At 41.1% G+C, this 19,804-nt stretch overlaps 1 protein-coding gene across 2 annotated transcripts in view; it reads left to right on the forward strand.

Annotated features, from left to right (window-relative positions):
- The window catches only part of LOC135709435 (mediator of DNA damage checkpoint protein 1-like), a 53,540-nt gene that overhangs the window by 22,773 nt on the left and 10,963 nt on the right, over nt 1-19,804 (forward strand). Inside the window, exons 5-6 of one of the 2 annotated variants that reach the window (XM_065231759.1) lie at nt 14,463-15,499; nt 15,574-16,046. In XM_065231759.1, the coding sequence (XP_065087831.1) occupies nt 14,463-15,499; nt 15,574-15,596 (1,060 nt within the window). In that variant the 3' untranslated portion in view covers nt 15,597-16,046. Of the gene's footprint in view, nt 1-14,462; nt 15,500-15,573; nt 16,047-19,804 lie in introns of those variants that run through there. The other variant, XM_065231758.1, reaches the window with a different exon arrangement.

Below are 19,804 nucleotides of genomic sequence, written 5' to 3' on the forward strand. Positions count from 1 at the left end.
GGTATCAGATGTAATGAATCCTAACTTTTCAATAGGGCCTGTGTAGAAAAACACTAATGAAATAAACATATCTATATTGCAAAAACGGCTTGCTTGATTGCATTGGTGTCTTCGAGAAAGTTGTGCAAAATTAAAATGCAATTCTTGAAAAAATATACACGGTTGAAAAACATGTGTTTTTAATGTAAATGTAAAAATCGTGAAATTTTCAAAAAATCATAACTTTTTTGTTTTTGAGAAATTAATTTTTTTAATAAGAAATATATATTTTTTTTTTCATTGAAACAAACGAATTTTTTTACAGTGTATATTTTTAACATTATTGCCATAATAATATCTACAACTTTGCTCAAGACACCAAATTAATCGAACAAAGCGTTTCAGCAATATAAATTTTTTAACTCATTAGTACTATTTTTACACAGGCCCTGTTAGAAAAGTAGTCGTGATTCAATTTGAAAAACTGATAACACGAATTGGCATCTTTACTAAAAAAGAACAACTGTGCAAATTTTCATCAAAATCGAAGCCGACAAATTAAAAAAAAATAAAAAATTCGTCAATCTGTAGAGAATTGCTCTGCTTCGATTATCTACGGTATTTGCCGGGTAAATAAGACCTGATTTCCACGTACTGGTTACGTGAAATTGGGGTGAAAACTACTGGAAAACTGGTAACTTTCACGTAATATTCCGTTTTGTTTAAAATGCTTTCCACGTAATTTGTACGTGAATTTTGAATGAAAATAATGGAACGAATATATAGAGTGTAAAGTGCTCATCGTAATTTTTGTTTTCGTTAGATTGCTATAACTTCGTAATATGCAGTTGTAGAAATGTTGTATATTTGAACAAAATACAGTACACTGAAGTCTTTTTTACACGGTTTTTTTTTTACGCGGTTATTTTTACACGGTTTTTCGCGATTTACACGGTACGTTTTTAACGATTTCTCGACAACGGTACAACCTATCGACTTGATTCCAATCACATTATCCGTTTCAAGCTATAGGTAATCGAATGACATACTTAGAAAAAAATCACAATTTTTGGTGTAAATACAGAAATTTTTAAAATATGTACATATGTACCATAGCATGCTATAATTAAAAAAGGCATCAAAATCCGATTTTTTAAAAACCATGTGAAAAATTAAAATCTCGTAGGTTTTTTTTACACGGTTTTTTTTTACACGGTATGTATCCCCCGTGTAAAAAAGACCTGAGTGTACTTTGAGCACAAACAAACAGACATAACACTAGCAAGTTGTTCATCGAACAAGCATTTAACAGTCAATTTAAAAGTATCGTAGTTGGTAGTACCGCCACCTGTGGCGCGCATAGTTAATTCGAACTAGGAAAGCATTGTCAAGTTACTAAAAATTTATAAGTCTTAAATTTTACACTTAGCTGTTGGGCATCAAGCTCCTTCGATCAGCAAAAAGGCAGAGAATTTTCGGCGAAGCATATTCCGTGTCAAGTGGAAATCGAACATCGACGCTACTCGGTTGAACACTAGCTGCAAGCCGTAAATAGCACTCCCTAAGCTATAATTAGTTCGAAGAAGTGGAAGTCTCAGCATAGTGATCGAGGTTGAACATTAATGTTCACTTGTTGCAGAATTACTTCGCAGTCGATTCTTCCTTGCAGAGTATCGGCGACGGTTAAGGCTCTGAAAACATCTCTTCGGATACGTAAGGGCTCGATATTGATCAATTGGCAGCGATTCTCATAGCTTGGAAGACGAAGGGGGTATCTCCAAGGCAGCTTACGGAGCGCGAAGCGAAGAAAACGTCGTTGAACAGATTCAATTCGCTCGGCCCCATTCTTGTAGTTCGGGCTCCAGACAGCAGAGCAGTATTCCAACGTAGATCGTACGAGAGAGCAATAGAGCGATTTCAAGCAGTAAATGTCCGTGAAGCTCTTAGTAATCTTGAAGACAAAGCCAAGCGTTCTGGACGCTTTATCGACGACATACGATATATGGTGTGAGTATGTCAGCTTTGAGTCTAGAAAAACGCCTAAGTCTTTCACGCAGTGCACCCGTTCGATAGTCGTGCCTAGTAGTTTGTAGTTGAAAATAATCGGTTGTTTCTTGCGTGAGAAAGTAATAACTGTACACTTAGCTGGGTTGACACCAGTCAGTTTAGACTACACCAGTCAGCAAAGATATCAATCTGATTTTGGAGAGAACGGCAGTCGGCGAGTGAGCGGATGCACAGAAAAACTTTCAGATCGTCTGCAAACGATAATCGTGGCTCTGTGATAAAATGGTGAACGTCGTCGAAGTAGAGGAGAAATACTAATGGTCCCAGATGGCTACCCTGAGGTATACCGGAATTTGCGCAGAAGCTTGCTGAGCGACAAGTACCCAAAGTTACTGTCAATTGGCGCATCGCAATTTCGTGGTTCAGCTTATCGAAGGTTGCCGTAAGATCTGTGTAGATAACGTCCGTTTGGGTCCGAGCAATCAAACTGTATGTGATGTAAGACGTTAGGCACAGCAGGTTCGTAGTTGTGGAACGCCCAGTTATGAATCCGTGTTGATCTGTACTTAGATATTGCTTGCAATGCGTATTTAGGGTAGTCTATGACAACCAATTCAAAAAGTTTTGATATAGCACTCAGCGACGTGATTCCCCGGTAGTTGTTTACGTCGCGTTTGCTTCCCTTTTTATGAACAGGAAACATATCCGCAGTCTTCCAGGAAGATGGAAAGATGCCGCTGGAAAGGGAGAGCTGGAATATTCTGCACAGTGGATCGGAACACCATCGGGTCCAGCCTTAGTTGAAGTCTTAAGTTTAGATGCTGCTCTAGAAATCGTATCTGTAGTGGCTTCGACCATGCTGATCGTTTGGTTGATCAAAGGAACATTACTGGCCGCGGAAGTAATGATATTAGCGGAGAGTTGCTCGGCTTCAAACACACTAGCAAATTTGGCTGAGAACAGGTTGCAAATGTCTTGTTGATTTCCAGCTGTTTCACCATTAAAAATCATGGAAGAGGGTAAGCCGCCTTCCCTGCGTTGCTCATTTACGAAGTTCGATTAGGATTTCGGGTGTGATTTTAGCCGCCGTTGAATCCTCCTTTGATAGCGTTGAAAACAGAGACGACTTAACCGCTTATACTCGTGGTTGAGTCTGACATAGTAGCATTTCAGCGGCAGTGTGCGGAGTTTAGTAAATCTTCTGAGAGCTGCCTTCTTACACAGCAAAAAAATAATTTTGATATCACATCAAAGTGGATGCACTACAATCATGTCGAAAATTTCATGTAATTTTTATGACCACATAAATAAACAAATGCAGTAAAAGCAGCGTAATGTCAGTTCATGCATTGTATTAATGATAATTTTGTCCTTTTTAGCAAGTAATATTACACCATATTTTCGACATGATTGTAGTGCATCCACTTTGACGTGATATCAAAATTATTTTTTTGCTGTGTAGTTCTTTTCAACGAGCGAAGATCTTTCGTCATCCACGGGACGCGAGAGTCGATATGGATGATCTTTTTGGAAACGTGTCTGTCAATGACATATGCCAAGACGTGTGCAGCAATGTTGACGTCTACAGGATCTAGAATATGCTCCCAATCTAGGTTAGACAGCACATGGACGATACTGCGATGGTCAGCTCTACGGAAGACATATGACACAGCGTTTGGAGTGCTGGTGAAATCATGGACAATATTATTTTCGATCACGATAACTAAAGCAGGGTGATGATGCACTACCTTGACTAAAGGTTCGGGTGCCGTGGAGAGGAAAGGAGCTGTATCACGAGCACTCACAAAGCAGAGATCCAGGGTGCGGTTGTTTTCATTCAACAGGCCATTGATTTGTGACAGAATTGCGGTCCAGGAGCTGGATGGTTCGTACGTGGAAAGATGAACGCTCGTGATCAGGACAAAAGAAACCACTATGGGTTGGAGTCCATGCAATGTCCGGTAGGTTTAAATCGCCAAGAACAATAACTTCGTCGGAAGGGCCTGCTTTGTCTGAAGCGGCCAAGACGGATCGACAATGTGCGTCAATAAGCTCCAAGTCACGGGTTCGATCTGGATGAATGTACACTGCACAGGGAAGCAATTGACGATCACCAAGTTGAATAGCCACCCACATTTGTTCAACCCTGTTCCAGGAATCGTCCTCGATAACTTCTGCTTTCAGCTTGGAATTAACTGCGATAAGGACGCCTCCCCCAGTAGTTTTCCTACTATTATTCGTGTTTCGATCGCAGCGAAATATTTCGTAGCCAGCACCAAAGACATAGTTTGAAATGGTTCGATAATTGAGCCATGTTTCGGTCAAAACTAAAATGTCGTAGCAGTGATCCATGACGGCCAGATGATAATCTTCCACGAGGCCGTTCATACCGCCAACGTTCTGATAGTAAATCGTTATGCCCGACCTCCGCTGTTCGGGAACAATGGAAGGTTCAGCGTGTAGTTGCATTTGGGAGCTGGTAGATGTCACTTGACGGAGGAAGGATGTTCGAGTAGGGCCGCTGGAAACCAAGATACTTTCAGGCGATAATATATTCGTCGGTTGATCATACTTGCCAATAACAGGAATGTGGAAGACCCCTTCTCCCATCTCAAACGCAAGGCCGGGACGACTGCGATGAGTGGAATAGAGGCTTCCTCAGGGCGGACGGCAAGAATGCGTCCCGGAGTGCAGTTGACTGTGGTGGCTCCATGTTGCCGACTAGCAGATGTTTGAGGTGAGTTTGAGGCACTGGAATTATGATCATCATCAGGCAGTGAAAGTTCGCTAGTAAGTGTGTACTTGCCTAATATAGCAAGCTGGGAGACCCTCAATCCACATCTTAACTCAGGGCCAGGACGACTTGGATGAACGCTGACTGCAATAGGCGCGACTGATTTAGAGGAACTGGGGACTCTCAAAATGCTTTCTACGTTGCGTCCTGGTTGAGAAGTAATTTGCCTCAATAGATTTTCAGAGGGCATCACCGAAAATTCGCTTTGGACCGGGGTCAGAATAACCTGAGTATGGGAGAACTCATCACGCAACGATAAACTTAAATCACAGAGGTACTTGCCTATGCAAGCATGGTGGAAGACCCCCTTTCCACCACCAACTACAGGGCCGAGACGACTATGTTGAACGAAGGCGGCGGTAGGCGGGACTGTGTTGGGGCGATCGGGGGCTTCCATCAGACTTTCTACGGTGCGTCTCGGGGGCATTGTTGATTCGTCAGATGAGGGGATTAAGGGGTGACTGTTATACTGGGTGTACCTAAAGGGGCTGGCATATCGAGAGGTGCTGGTGTCCCAAACGGTGTGCCCGCTGGAGAGCCACCCAGAATAGTCTCTGGAACAGCAGGGAGTGCTGGGATATCAGGAGGTAGCCACACATTGTTTTTCGCCTGAGTATCCTCGAATTCTCTGTATACAATCCCCTGTGGCCAAGTTTCAAGGTTCAAAGCGTTCTCTTTTAGTTTCATTGGAATGCCGACCTTGTAGGAGATGAAGTTCATCGATAGTAGGTCGGTGCCTTTTTCACTAAAGAGACGACTTTAACTGGTTCAGTCGTTCGCAGTCCATCACGAACAAGTTTCTCAACCACATCTCTCTTAACACTGGGGTGAAACCGGGAAAGGTAAACCCAAAACAGGCTTGATGGAGCAACCACCCAACAAACAATTGCCTATTGAAGAAACGACTTCTTGACGATTTTATTCCACTTCATGCTTAATAATACTTGTACTATTTTTAATAATAACTTCTGTTCAGGCATTGTTCACACAAATCTGGAGAATTTATTCAACCACAACATCGAAATATTTGGTGTTGAATAAGGTATGTCTAGAAAGCTTTTATTCGACTTACAAAAGTTGTAACAGAGCTTATTCGATCAAATTTTTGATTATTCAGCGTTTATTAGACATCTGTACTTCCTTAAACAGCGATGGTATAAAGGTGTATATAGACGCTTGATTCTCATGTGAAACAATGTTTAATTATTACATCATTATACATTTATTAAACGATTATTCAACTACGGGATAATTAATCCGAAAATAAGAACGGCACGAGCAGGGTTGTTCTCGTTAGTGATTGTTGTGTCACATTATTTCTGTCGAATTTATCACATACATACATACACACACATGTCGTTAAATGGGATTCGAACCATGACCTTCCGATCACCAGCCACTTGCCTTGCCATCTGAGCTATCCTAGAATACATCATATGAGCAGCTAAATAAGCAATAAAAGCTTGAATCTGAAAACCTATCAGCACTTCCAGCCGTAACTCTAGCTAATTCAAGGAGATGTGAGAATGATTAATTCATTCATAGTTGTTTAACATTAGACCAACGTTACCTCTCCATCTCTCTAATTTCGATGGAAAGGATGTTATTCTTTTCTATAGATCTATGAATTGGTTGTCGTGAGTGATACGATTTATGATTACGATTTAAATTAATTAGGAGTAGAACATAAATAAAAAAAGGGTTGAGGCTGGGATTGAACTCGCGACCTTCTACTTGGAAAGCGGAAACGGTAACCACTATGCTACCAATTTCGTTTTGTTGTTAGTCTGAAGTACTGTTGTGGAATAATGAATGAATACGCCGTTTGTAAAGCATGCAATTAAAACATGGACGCATAGTGGTATAAGAGCTATTATGCTGACTGTATTCACCTTTATTCAGCAATATTGTTAAGCAATGCAATGGAATCTAGTAATGGAGCTAGAAAACAATTATTAGACGTATAATAAAGCATGTTATTAAATCAATTGAAACATTCGGATTAAAGCGTCAATGTATGTGCAAATTACACTTATTCAGTATGTTATTAGATCAAACTTCTGGTGTTGAATCAGGAAGACAGTCATCGTTTGTATAGATTTTAATAAGTATATTAATCAAATCAGAGCAATCAGTGGAATAAAGGCGATCTCAATGAGGTTTTCTGAGCACATAATTTGATAACCCGTTTTATTCAGCATTGTACACTGTTATAAAGCATTTATTCAATCTATATGCTTATTTGTGACTCTGAATTGTTTTTGGGCAGTGTTGTGGAATAATGAATCTAATACGTCGTTTATAAAGCATTTGCAAAGCATTCAACTAAAACATGGACGCATAGTGGTATAAGAGCTATTTTGCTGACTGTATTCACCTTTATACAGCAATATTGTAAAGCAATGCAATGAAATCTAATAATGGAGCTAGAAAACATTTATAAGACGTCTAATAAAGCATTTTATTAAAGCAATTGAAAACAGTCGAATTAAAGCGACAATGTATGTGAAAATTACACTTATTCAGTTTGTTATTAGATCAAATTTCTGGTTCTGACAGTCAACGTTTATAAAGCTTTTAATAAGTAAATTAATCATATCAGAGCAAACGGCGGAATAAAGGCGCATCTATCGATCTCAATGAGCTTTTTTCAGCACATAATTCGACAACTTGTTTTATTCAGCATTGTACACTGTTATACAGCATTTATTCAATGTGTATGCTTATTTGTAACTGTGAATTGTTTGTTGGGCAGGTTCTTCAAATGATGTTCGTCAATATTCTGCCTGAGGGATTCAAACAGCTTATTTTTGTTTGCGACCTCACCTTTGTCAACCAGCTGGTCAATAATTGACCACAAATTCTCGATTAGGTTCAAGTCTGGGGATTTCGGTGGCCAATCGAGCAATGTTATACCATAGAGGTAAGTTATACTGCATCTGCGGAAAATTTTTAGCAGGTACTTTGGGTCATTGTCATGTTGGAAAATGAACCTATCCTCAAGTCCAACCTTCAACAGCGACAATTAAAAAAGAGTGATTCGTTTCCAATACAATGTAGCAAAAAGCTTCGTGATACGTACATTTGTCGGGATTTTTATGGCAAGATAAAAGTGAGCTTGTAGATAAGAAGCTTTTATAGCAAGCTAGCAGATGTAGCTTTTGTTTATAGATTGGGAAATACGTGAAAGAGATAGGATTCAAATGAACACCTGAGTAAAATGGCTAAGCCGAACATTGATTTTTCGCGCCATATCCGATCCTTTTATCTTTAAGAAATTCCGTGGTTTCTTGGGAAAAAGAAATTCTAGTCTCTGTCATTTCGCTAATCAATCGGCTGCAAAGCAGTGGTGTTTAACGCGGTTTTCAAGTTCGTCAGTCAAGTGTGAACTCAGTGAAATTCGATCAAAAAGATAAAGGTGATTAATTTAAAAGAAGCGTTCGAGCCAGTTAATTAATTCGATAGCTCTTTTTGTGCATTTAGATTTTTCTTGCCTGTAGCAAGTAGTTCGCGTTTCAAACCGCTGTGTAGAAAATGTGTCTAAATACAAAAAGGTAATTTTTAATTAATTTTGCAAATTTAAATATTAGATGAATAATTTTGTGATTTCGCGTTGGACAGCTCGTTCAACGGGTTTTTTGTACGGTCTGGAATTTTCGGCGAGTTCGGCTTCCATCGTCGCCGGACCGTCTGGTTTGTCGTGGCGTCAACTTGGCCGCCATTTCCGTCCGTTGGATTCGAACAAGACCTGGGTGCATTGCGAAGGCCCGCCTCTTGTAGGTAGATATACGGAGTGTCGTGAAGTCGCTAGTTTGCTAAGCGAAATTTTCCTCAAGGGTCGCCAAAAGCCGTTGGTAGAGTCCCCATTACGTTACAACCCCGGGGACCGTGACATTCGAGAGCTCGGACCGCAGAAGTACGAAGCCAATTGCGTACCTCGGTTCGGATTTTAACCAACGAGGAGAAGATTACATTTCATCTCGGCCGATCATAGCGGAAACATAGTACGCGAAGCCGTGTGACGGTACGTCGGTTTCTCTCTTCCGCGGAGCGAATCTCCCGGGAAATGCTCGACTCCGTCGATGCTCAGCTCTCTAGAAAGCAGATCGGAAGCCTTCCGTCCAGCCGCCACTACCTCCGCACCTCTAATTTCGGCCATACCGCACACGGGTCACTTTTCGTCGCTGCACGCCATTTCCGCAGCTTGATCGGTGCCATTCCGAGACCGCCGCCATCATCACAGGTCGTCGGAAGGTCGACAGTCGCCATCGCCAGGACCTTGATAAGGTCACCGGTCGCCATTACCGCTCCATCCGTCGCCATCACCGATTCGTCCGTCGCCATCATCGCATCGCATCGCATAGAAAAAACCTGCACAGGTATATCCGTACTTTTTTTTTCATGGCCATGAATAGTTTGCTTTTTGAACCGAGTTTTTCTAGCTGACGTCTTGGATTCGCATCAGACACATTCGGTTTAGCTTGGTTCGTTAGGTTTAATGAAAATTGGGACTATAATTTGTGGACTTCTTTGAGATTGCGGGTTTCCCTGATGGTAAATGGATCGGATAAAGGTGTTCTTTCGATAAAGATTAGTTTTGAATTTCATTGACGAAGGGTTTTTTAATCATACCGTTCGAGTGGTCCTCTGAGGATCAGTCTCTAAGTCGGGCAAAGAAAAACACGACCGGTGGCCTCTCGTAAAGGGAGTGGCGCTTAAGCCACCGAGTTTCACTTGAACCTCGAGCATTCTTCGCGAACGGTTACACATTTATTCCATCGATTTACGTCAAATTGTCAACTCCTGCATCAACTCCTAACCCAGCACGCTTCATGGTTTTCTGCGCAAAACCGACTGACACCTTGGACTTTTTTTTAGCGACATGTCGAATTGACATGTTTGGACGGTTGTTGAACTGTTGCATCACTTTCCTGGCCATTTTACTGTCCATTGGACCACTTTTTTACGACCACTCCCTTCCTTCCTTACCCTCATCCCTTTTCCTTATCACACGAGACATACTTGTATTTGTAATTCCAAGCCTCTGGATTTTGATTGTAAGTGCACAAAATTATTTCACGGACAATTTCTTGTTTCGACGACATGACTGAAACTACTGTATGAATAACAACTTGACAGATGTAAACAATACACTATAAATAAGATTTACTCAAATTTTCAGGTTTTTTACTCATACGGTTCAAAAGTTACAGAAGATTTTCTGTGTGCCATTTTTATCGAATACATACACCCTTTAAAACCTTTTAAGGTTCAATTTACTATGATGCATTTTTTTAAAATTCAAAAGCAGTTTTTTTCGACTTATTATTTTAGATTGCAAAAAGCTCGCGTCATTTTGTGTAAAATATCAAAAGGAATCGAATAGTGCGAGCTTTTTGCAATCTGAAATAATGCGTCGGAAAAAACTGCTTTTGAAATTTTCCAAAAAGCATCAAAGTAAATTGAACCTTAAAGCGACAACAACTTCCTCTTTAGCACTCGTATATATTTTTATTTTGTGATCCATCCTCGTACTCATAACGGAATTTTACAACGGTATTTTCTTAATTAACCATATGTATCCCAAAAATTCCTGGGCTACAAAATGGTGAGTTGACAACCTGGAAGGAACGGAATACCTAGCCCTGGTCCTCACAAGTTCCTACTTCACGCCTCCCCGAGTCATATGATAACAAAAGACTACCAGCTAAAACATGGACACTAGACTGATGCAAAATTTGAAATTTTCGCTCCACAGTGCTCAGACGGTTCCAAATTGGGCCCTGATTAGCCTCCTAAAATTTGAACTCATCCAGTGAGAAACTGACTTGGCACAAACCATTTGAAATTTATATAGGAATTAGGGTAAAGCGCTACTTCGTCTTAATCGCCCATTTCCGTTCTATCAATCAGAAAAAATCAATAATATCAATGATTTCACCGTGCACAAATCAATAATAGGTTTGTTTCGATGCGTAAGTTCATTAGCTACAACATAAACCCTGTTATAGCGCATTGTATGATTATTTACGCTCATTGTTCTCAAAACAAAAGAAGCGCTCCTAGCGTAGCCCCTTTTTCTACGTTTATCCGTAGGACGAAGAAAATGTAATGGCGTTTCAATGCGTTTGAACGGAATTGAAACTCGTAGAACGAATTTAGAATCAAGAAATAGTCTTAGATTTTAAGCAATATCTCAACAATTTGTGACTTTTTATCAAATCCAACGGTACGTAGGGAAAGGTGAATAAATTTAGAAGTCATCTTTGACAGAAATATTCCTTTTTATGTTTAAACTCGTTCAGAAAAGAGAGGTATAGTGCAGGTTGTGCTTAGTAGGACGGAAATTAGACCAAAAACCCTACTATGGAGAAAGAATAATTTCGATTCATATCTATCTCAAAATTCACCAGTTCACTCTACTTTAAAAAATGATAGATGAGCTTGTTGAAAATTTGCTCAGCTACAACTTTGTTCAAGACCACTTTTCGATCAAATGTAAGGAACAGCTGTTCAGCAACTGTTCAGCAGGCAACATTGGTGTTTATGGCGCGTAGAATAGAGGACAAAAATCATGGCTACTATGTCACACTGCAGAATACAGTGTTGCCCACAATACAGTTGCTTAATCTTGCGAGTAGATTATGAATCTCTTAAACAATTAATAACTATTTAATTAGACGTTTGGCTGAAAAACGATTTTCTGCAAAGTAGTAGCTGATAAAAATTCCCATAATAATAGCAATAGAATTTGTTAACAGTACAATATGTAAAAAGGCTAAAAGACAATGAACAAAAAGTTTTGTTTTCCCATAGTAATTTCCATATAAACTTCAAATGGTTTGTGCCAAGTCAGTTTCTTATCAAATGAGTTTAAACTTTCGGAGGCTAATCAGGCCCGACTTGAAACCGTTTGAACACTGTGGAGTGAAAATTTCAAATTTTGCATCAGTCTAATGGACAAAGCTGGGTGGCGTAGCCTAGGCAATGTTGCCAGTCCGGCAATAGCAAAGTGAAGAGGTGTGACGCGAACACTGGCGCGGTAACCATATAGTACGGTGATAGAGGAAATGCTTCACCAAACCCGAGCGTCTGTTCACCATGGAGGTGCGGCTCAAAACGGCGTCTGTTCTCCATGTTAGGAGCGGCTGATCACCGTCCTAGTGCCAGCGTGGGACTCTAAACAGAGCTGTGCACGATGGTCCCCCGGCGAGACAGGGGGTTGGGGCAGGCCCAACAAGCCGCCATGGAAAAAAACATAAAGTTGCAAATACTGAAGAAAGAAATACGAATCGGAACAATCGGCACAGACCTACGCGACGAAATAAGGACTACGATTGGAAACTCGGAACATGGAACTGCAAATCGCTCGGCTTCCCGGGCTGCGATAGGTTAATCTATGACTTGCGGACCCTTCGCAGACTACGAGGCTGGCGAAGTGTGGCCATGCATCGAGTAGAGTGGAAACGACTTCGTCGGACAGCAGAGACAACAAGGCCTTAGTCTGATTGGTAAGGTAAGTATCCCAAAAATTCCAAAATACGTTTGAGCATAGCATGAGCATGAGCTATGAAACAATCATAGATTTCGTAATCGCTACTCTGTGATTGACCAAATCCAGTAAAATGGGGTCTGAGATTTGCAATCCATTCTCAGTGTGAAAAATTCGGTAAATCATTACTTTCAAGGTCAATAACGGTGCTGGTCACGTTTTTACGGTCATCGGAGAGGGAAAGGATTGTTATTTAATATTTTTAACTTGAAAGATGTTCTGTACCGAACCGGGAATCGACCACGCCACGTTCGACTTAGTAATACCAAGCTTTAACTGGCAGTATGTGGAAGGATTCCGTCAATCTTGTCCTTACGGAAAACATTAACGGAATCCTTCCAGTTTTCGTTTTCAGTACAGCTCCGGTCGATGAATTCGATTGCAAAGACATTCGTTTGCTTCGTACCAGCAAGCATCCAAACAGGTCGCTAAAGCTGAATCAGATGGCTGCATGTTTTAACCAGGTTCAGGAGATGATTGGACTCACATTCAATTTGCGCGCATTTTTCCCGCGCGCTCGCATCATTTCTGATCACACAATTGCCGCGGATACACTTGTACGACAAACATGAGCATTATTTGTATAATAAATTATGAGCACATCACTGGTCACGCTTGTATAGTTGTTGTATAGTGCTCATAATTATTATACAAATAATGCTCATGCTCATAGTTTGTCATCCAAGTGTTATCCGCGGCATATCATCTGAACATTTTGTGAGATTTTTTTCTGTCTTTCACTTCACTTTCTGTCAAACACTTAGTCATGTTTTGCATAGCAACGCTTGGTGAAACGATCTATAATATAATGCATTTTATTTGCGCATCGATACGGGTTACTGGTGTGACAGATAAGAATGACGAGTGTTATTTCAACGAGTTCTCCAGTCTGCTTGATCAGTGCAAACCAAGCGCGGACCTGATACGGGCTCGTGGCTGTGTAGTCTGTCACCATGTGGTCAACAGAGCCCCGCAGCCTTATAATTTGCAACTGGAACGCTCGCTCTGTTATGTCGAAAAAAAATAAGCTCGACAACTTTCTGGCAAACGAAAATATTGACATCGGAATAATCACCGAGACCCGGCTCAACCGCGACGCACAATTTTCACTTCAAAGTCATACCGTAGTCCAACTTGACCGTCCCAGTTCAAGGGGAGGTGGTGTGGCTATTCTTATTAAACGCAACATCCCATACGAAGAACTACCTGACCCGGAGACGGCCATCATCCAGGCCAAAGGAGTTAATATTTTTACCCCTCAAGGTGACATCACGCTGTTCGCCGTCTACGCACCCCAGCAATGCAAGAACAGCAACGGTACTTCCACGCTTTTTGCTGATGACCTTACTAAGCTTACCAATGGTAGGACTCGCTTCGTAGTGGCTGGTGACCTCAATGCTCGCCATACCATGTGGCGAAACAGTGATACCAACACGAATGGAAGAATCCTAGCCGCTCACCTCAAGCGTGGTTCATGTACCATCCATTTTCCAGATAAACCAACGTTCAGGTCATCGGGATCAATAATCGACGTGTTCCTATCGGACTGCCTGACACATCTGTCAAAGCCCGTCACATACGGTGATCCAATGGGATCAGACCACTTTCCGGTGTTATGTGACCTAGTGTGCACGCCAACACGAGATTACCACAGAGACAACTGCTTAGAAGATCTAGTTTTCCTGTTCCAATGATTGCAAACGTCGTCCATGCCGCAGAAGAAGCCTTTACATGGTTTGATTCAATATGAAATGGGCAGATGGGTAATTCTGGAAGGTATCGCAGATCCGCGACCAGAAACCAAAAGCGATTGGTTAATATTAGGTATCATTGTTCCTTTCTTTGTATTCATGTCTAAATATATTTTTTCAATCATTGAATTTGCGCAAATTGTGAAAAAGTATATACCTATATATCACATCCATTCATTTGAAGTACTATACCATTATTTACGTAGCTGTGTTGTTAATTTCCTGATGATATCCCTATTCAGTTGAAGTGCATAGAAATTGCATCACTTGTGCTTTGATAACGGCACTGATAAGAGAGACGCCAGTGGCACCGACGATCTATAAAACATTGTTTATTTCTAACACGAAGCATAAATCCCCCGTTCTTCTCTATTCGCAGGAAAGACAGTGATTCGTCTCATGCAGTGACGTCTTCTACCAACCGTGGCAAACGGCCAAATCGGAAGCAGGGCCAGGATTCCCTATTCAAAGTGCCAGACAGTAGCGCTGCTTCCAGTACAAAGAGTTCGCTCAACACCGGCATGGAAACACCCCGTATTCGGAAGGGCTCCAGCAGTGACCTATCAGTCGAGACCGATACGTTCGATTTCAACACCCCGGAGCATCCGTTCCTGAGTGTGGCCAAAAGGGACAAAATTCTGGCCATTTCCGACATCATCACAAGTCGAACGACTCGAACGAACAGTTCGGCTCGACGGAATAAATATATTTTCGGAGACAGCTCGGATGAGGATGAGGACCCAACTGCACCGGTGTTCCTGAAGGAAGATAGTAAACTTCGCGTGATGAAGTACGATAAGGATGAAGATGAAGAAAAGCAAATCAAACCGCCGGCCGTCACCATACCGGAGCGACGAAAAAACAGAGATAGAAATCGTAAAAATGGTAATGAAGGGGGAAAAACAGGTGCTGGCAAATCCAAAACGGATCGCAAAAGGAAGCACGAGGACGACTCTATCGATTACGAACCGCCGACCACCAAGCCTACGAGAAAGCGCAAAGCTGCCGAAGACAAATCCGAGCCGCCACCAGCACCTGTCGCCAAAGCAGGCAAATCAAGAAAGACCACCAAATCGGAACCCGAACCGAAGGCTGGTCCTTCGTCAAAAATCGAAGAACAATCCGCAATCTCGACGCGCAGTCGGCCCAAACGGGGGGAACAAGCGATCAATAAAGCCACTCCCGTGGTTGAAGATGAACCAAGAAAGCAACGGGGCAAATCTAACAAACCATCGACGATCCCCATCGAGTCCAGTGAGGATGAACTATCGAGTGCGACAACTCCAAGAACGAACACGAGCTCCTCCGAAGCGGACTCGTCCGGTGGAGCTCGCAAGCCGTCGCGAGTCAGTAAACCACGGCTCATGTTCACCAAAATGAGTCCGGAACCATACAAGCGGATAATTACCAGAGCCGGTAAGTGGATTGTAATGTTTGCATGATATGTTATAATTTTGAATTCTATTTCCCAATCCCGTTTCGTACTGTAGCAGCTAGGAAAAGTCAACGCTAGTGCGCTTCTAGCAGCACGTCGATCTTACCGCGCAAATGGATATGAATATCTCGACTCTCACAGAATTCCTATAGTTTTTTTTTTTTCATGTTTAAAGCGTTGTCCACTCTTAGAAGGGAAAATGGTTAAAAATAACGTAAAAGTTGTGGGTGTTATTTTACAATCTTCATTTATTTCAGTTACCTTTTAGTTCTACTATCAATTGTTTCTAAAGCGTGAAATGAGTTAATTTCGTTTCGTTTGAATAAATGTGGTTGTATTTACCCTTTTGCTATTACATATTAGAGTGTCTATTCTGATTCATGTTTACTTATTATTATTATTATTATAAAAGCTGGAAGAGTTGTATCACTAGATTAGCTGTACAACACTATTATTGCTAATAAGGGGAACTAAGGGCAAGAGTGACATCCCGAACGATCCGAAAATAAAGGCAATTCCAATGCGACTTTACCCATCCAACTATTTAAATGGCGTTCAAATGACGGCACTGTAGAAAGTTTTGTCCGAAATGAAACTAAATGGAAATAGATAACTCAATTTGTGATGATGTTTGGATAGTTGAAAAATCTTCTAACAATAATCCGTGATAAGATTTCTCAATATCTTTTCATCGCCATTCCTGTATTAAGATACCACTAGATGACAAGCATTTATATTAAATAACGATTGATTGGAACATTAGTAACATACAATTGATAAATATTAATAATTCTATTGGGTGGAAAATTACCTCCTTAATCGTTGAATAACGCGGTAGAAAAAGCAACAACAAAATCTCATGCACGGCGAATGTGAACGTCTCAAATTTAGGTTTAATTTACTCATAATCGCAGAAAGTGCAGGAACTCAACGATGAGGAAATTTCTGCCGCAAAATGAGGAAATTTGATGAAAATTTTACTCAGTCTAGGAGTAGTTCCAATCAGGGCCCCACAAAGTCACTTTCAATCGAAAATCGTCAAGCGACGATGAAACTGTCAACCATCACTTTCAATTGAAAGACATTCTGTCTTCTCTTCGAGCAGATCCCCCTCAACATCAACAGAACCACTTTCGATCAGTTTTCATGCTGTTTGTTTTAGCTTGACTCGTGTTCATTTCTTCTTTCATTGTCAAATGAACTTACTTTTGCATGCATTGAAGCAAAGCTGTTCGATCCAAATACGTGCAGTTTTTATGACTTTTGTTGCTTGTTCACTCGGTTCATTTTGGTTCAGATCTGTGCACGTGAATGTCAAATTTACCATTGTCGGGTGGTTTGTTTACCCATCAATATTATAGTCGCTATATTCATAGTCTGGCGGATAGAATATCAGGAACCAATTGAGCTGTCAAATAGCGGAACCAATCGAGTAAATCACGACCAACAATAGAAAAGAGCACATCAGCTATTGCGAACAAAACTTTGGTAACCGTTTTCTCGTGATTCAAGGCTCGCCTACGCAAACTAACACTATCTTTGGGTTTGTGGAAAGATTCCCCTATCTTGATGCCGGTGATTTGCGTTCGATTGTCGAGGAAAGAATAATCAACGTTTGGGTTATAAAAGTTGATAGGACCTTTTCAATTGCTGGTCTAAAATATATTGAATTGGTTCCACTTTTTGATAGATCGAAATTCTATCCGGCAGACTATGAATATAGCGACTATAATCAAATATCGGTATTTGTTTCCTCGGGGTAGCGTCTAGAGATCAAAAAATTAAATGCGACGCCATTTTGACATCCAAGATGGTGGATTCCAGTTTAAGAAAAAGTGGGAAATGCTGTCAAATACTTATCAATAAAAATATTTTGGGAATCGTGATGATGTCTAGAGGATGAAAATCGATATCTGACGCCATTTTGAAATTGAAGATGGCGGCTTGGAAATACAGTGAAATACAAATCAATATTAGTATTTTTGTAATCAGGATGGCGTTAAAAGGCCGGAAATCGATATTCGACGCCATTTTTAAATCCAATATGACGGCTTCCTATTTCAGAAAAAATGGGAAATGCTGATGCCGTTCCATCAATATGGGTATTTTTGGAATCGGGGTGAGGTTTGGAGATTGGAAATCAATATCCGACGCCATTTTGAAATCCATGATGGCAGCTTCCGGTTTGAGAAAACGTTTTAAATTCTATCAAATACCCTTACAAACGGTTTTTTTTAGCATCAGGGTGACATCTAGAAGCCAGAGATAGATGTCCGACGCCATCTTGAAATTTTAAGATGGTGGCTTCCGGTTTCATAAGAAGTGTCAAATAGCCTACAAATAGCATCGAATATCGATTTTCAGCATCTACGCGTCGTCCTCGTTCCGAAAATGCCCAGATCTTAGGGTATTTGACACTTTTTGTAAAACCCGACGGCCGCCATATTGGATTCCAAAATGGCATCTGATATCGACTTTCGGCTTTCACACTTTGTCCCCATTCCAAAAATACCCATATTATAATTTGACACTCTCTGAACCCTCATGGCCGCCATATTTAATTCCAAAGTGGTATCTGATATCGATTTTCGGCATCTAGGCGTTGTCCCTGTTGCAAAAATAACCATATTGTAGGGTATTTGACACTTTCTGAATTCTGATGGCTGCCATATTGGTTCCGAAAATACCCATATCTTAGGGTATGTGATACTTCATAAAACCAATGGCGGTTTTCAGCATCTACGCGGCATCCCCGTTCCGAAAATATCCTATTGTAGGGTCATAGACACACACACATAGCACATTGAATATTTATCACTGTAAAACATCGTCGCTAAAACATTATGTACCACCATATGTTGAATACACTGTGATGGGTAGTACGCTGAACAGATGGTGGTAGTGTGTAAACGTCAAAGGCAAGGCGATTGACTGTGCGCGCGACAGGTGGCGGACTTACCAACTACGATAATTTTGAATTGACCGTTAAATGCTTGTTCGATGAACAACTTGCGAGAGTTATGTCTGTTTGTCTGTGGTAGGGTATTTGACACTTTTTCTGAAATCCGGTGGCCGCCACTTTGGATTCCAAAATAACGTCGAATATCAATTTTCGGCACCTTCGCGTCGTCGATATTGTGTGGATACTATCCGGATACTATATTTTTATGCCTGCGTCGTCAGGTCGTGAGAAGTCGAATGAGCCCCGAATTGAAGTGAAAGAGGAAAAAACGAAGGAAGCAGTTTTCGACTCATTCATTGCGTCAATTGAAACAAGTCTTTGCTGCAAATGAAATGAAGTGCTTCACTTGACGAACGAAACAAGTGATAGTCCAGTCATGTTTGAAAAGAGGAATGTTCATCGTGACTCAATAACAAGAAACACGATGACTTACACGAAAATGATATTGCTCGAAATGAAGCGATTCTGCGGAGAGTTCATTTTCTTTTCTTTGTTTCGAAAATGCAAAACCCTGGTTCCAATAGACTGAGAGAATCCAATCTTTACTTTTCTCATATTCGGGAATTTCTTCCTGGACAAACCTGAAAAAAACAAGAGGCAAATTTACTCATCGCTGAGTTCCTGCACTTTTGGCGATTATGAGTAAGCTAAAAATTAAACCGAAAAAACATATCATCAAAATTACTCGCAGTCGAAACTTTTCCGTTTTTCCAATGAACGGTAACTGCAAAATACTCAATATTGACTACAAAGTATCAGGTCAGGTAGGGATGAGTCACTCTTTAGTGACTTGGTAACTTTTTTTAAGCCAATCACTAATCTCCTTTTATAAGGCCAAGTCTTAGTCACTTTTTCTTGTAATCAGTCACTATTTTCGAGCGCATGGGGAGATTGACGACGGAGTTGGAGACAAAAGGACAATCAGACAAAAGGCAGCACGCTTTTAGAGCTGGGCGCGGGATTGAAACGTACTTGGCGGAGTTGGATAGGTCGCTTCCCAATCGTGATGAACATTGCTTGATAGCATCACTCGACATATCGAAGGCATATGATACCACCTGGAGGTACGGAATTTTACGCACTCTGCGGAAGTGGCATATAGGTGGGCGGATGTTCAATGTGTTGAACAGTTTCCTCGCCGACAGAACATTCCGAGTGAACGTGGAAGAACATTATTATTATTTAGCTTTATTTAGGAGGCTTTCAGCCTTAGGCTGGTTCGCCTCCAGTGGAAGAACATTTATCGAGTGAAATGGCATTGGAAAACGGAGTTCCCCAAGGGTCAGTGCTGTCGGTCACGTTGTTCCTCGTCGCGATGCAGCCA

Source organism: Ochlerotatus camptorhynchus, unplaced genomic scaffold, assembly GCF_037179485.1.
Source record: "Ochlerotatus camptorhynchus isolate MF236.1 unplaced genomic scaffold, CSIRO-AGI_Acam_v1.1 ptg000361l, whole genome shotgun sequence".
Classification (NCBI taxonomy): Eukaryota; Metazoa; Arthropoda; class Insecta; order Diptera; family Culicidae; genus Ochlerotatus; species Ochlerotatus camptorhynchus.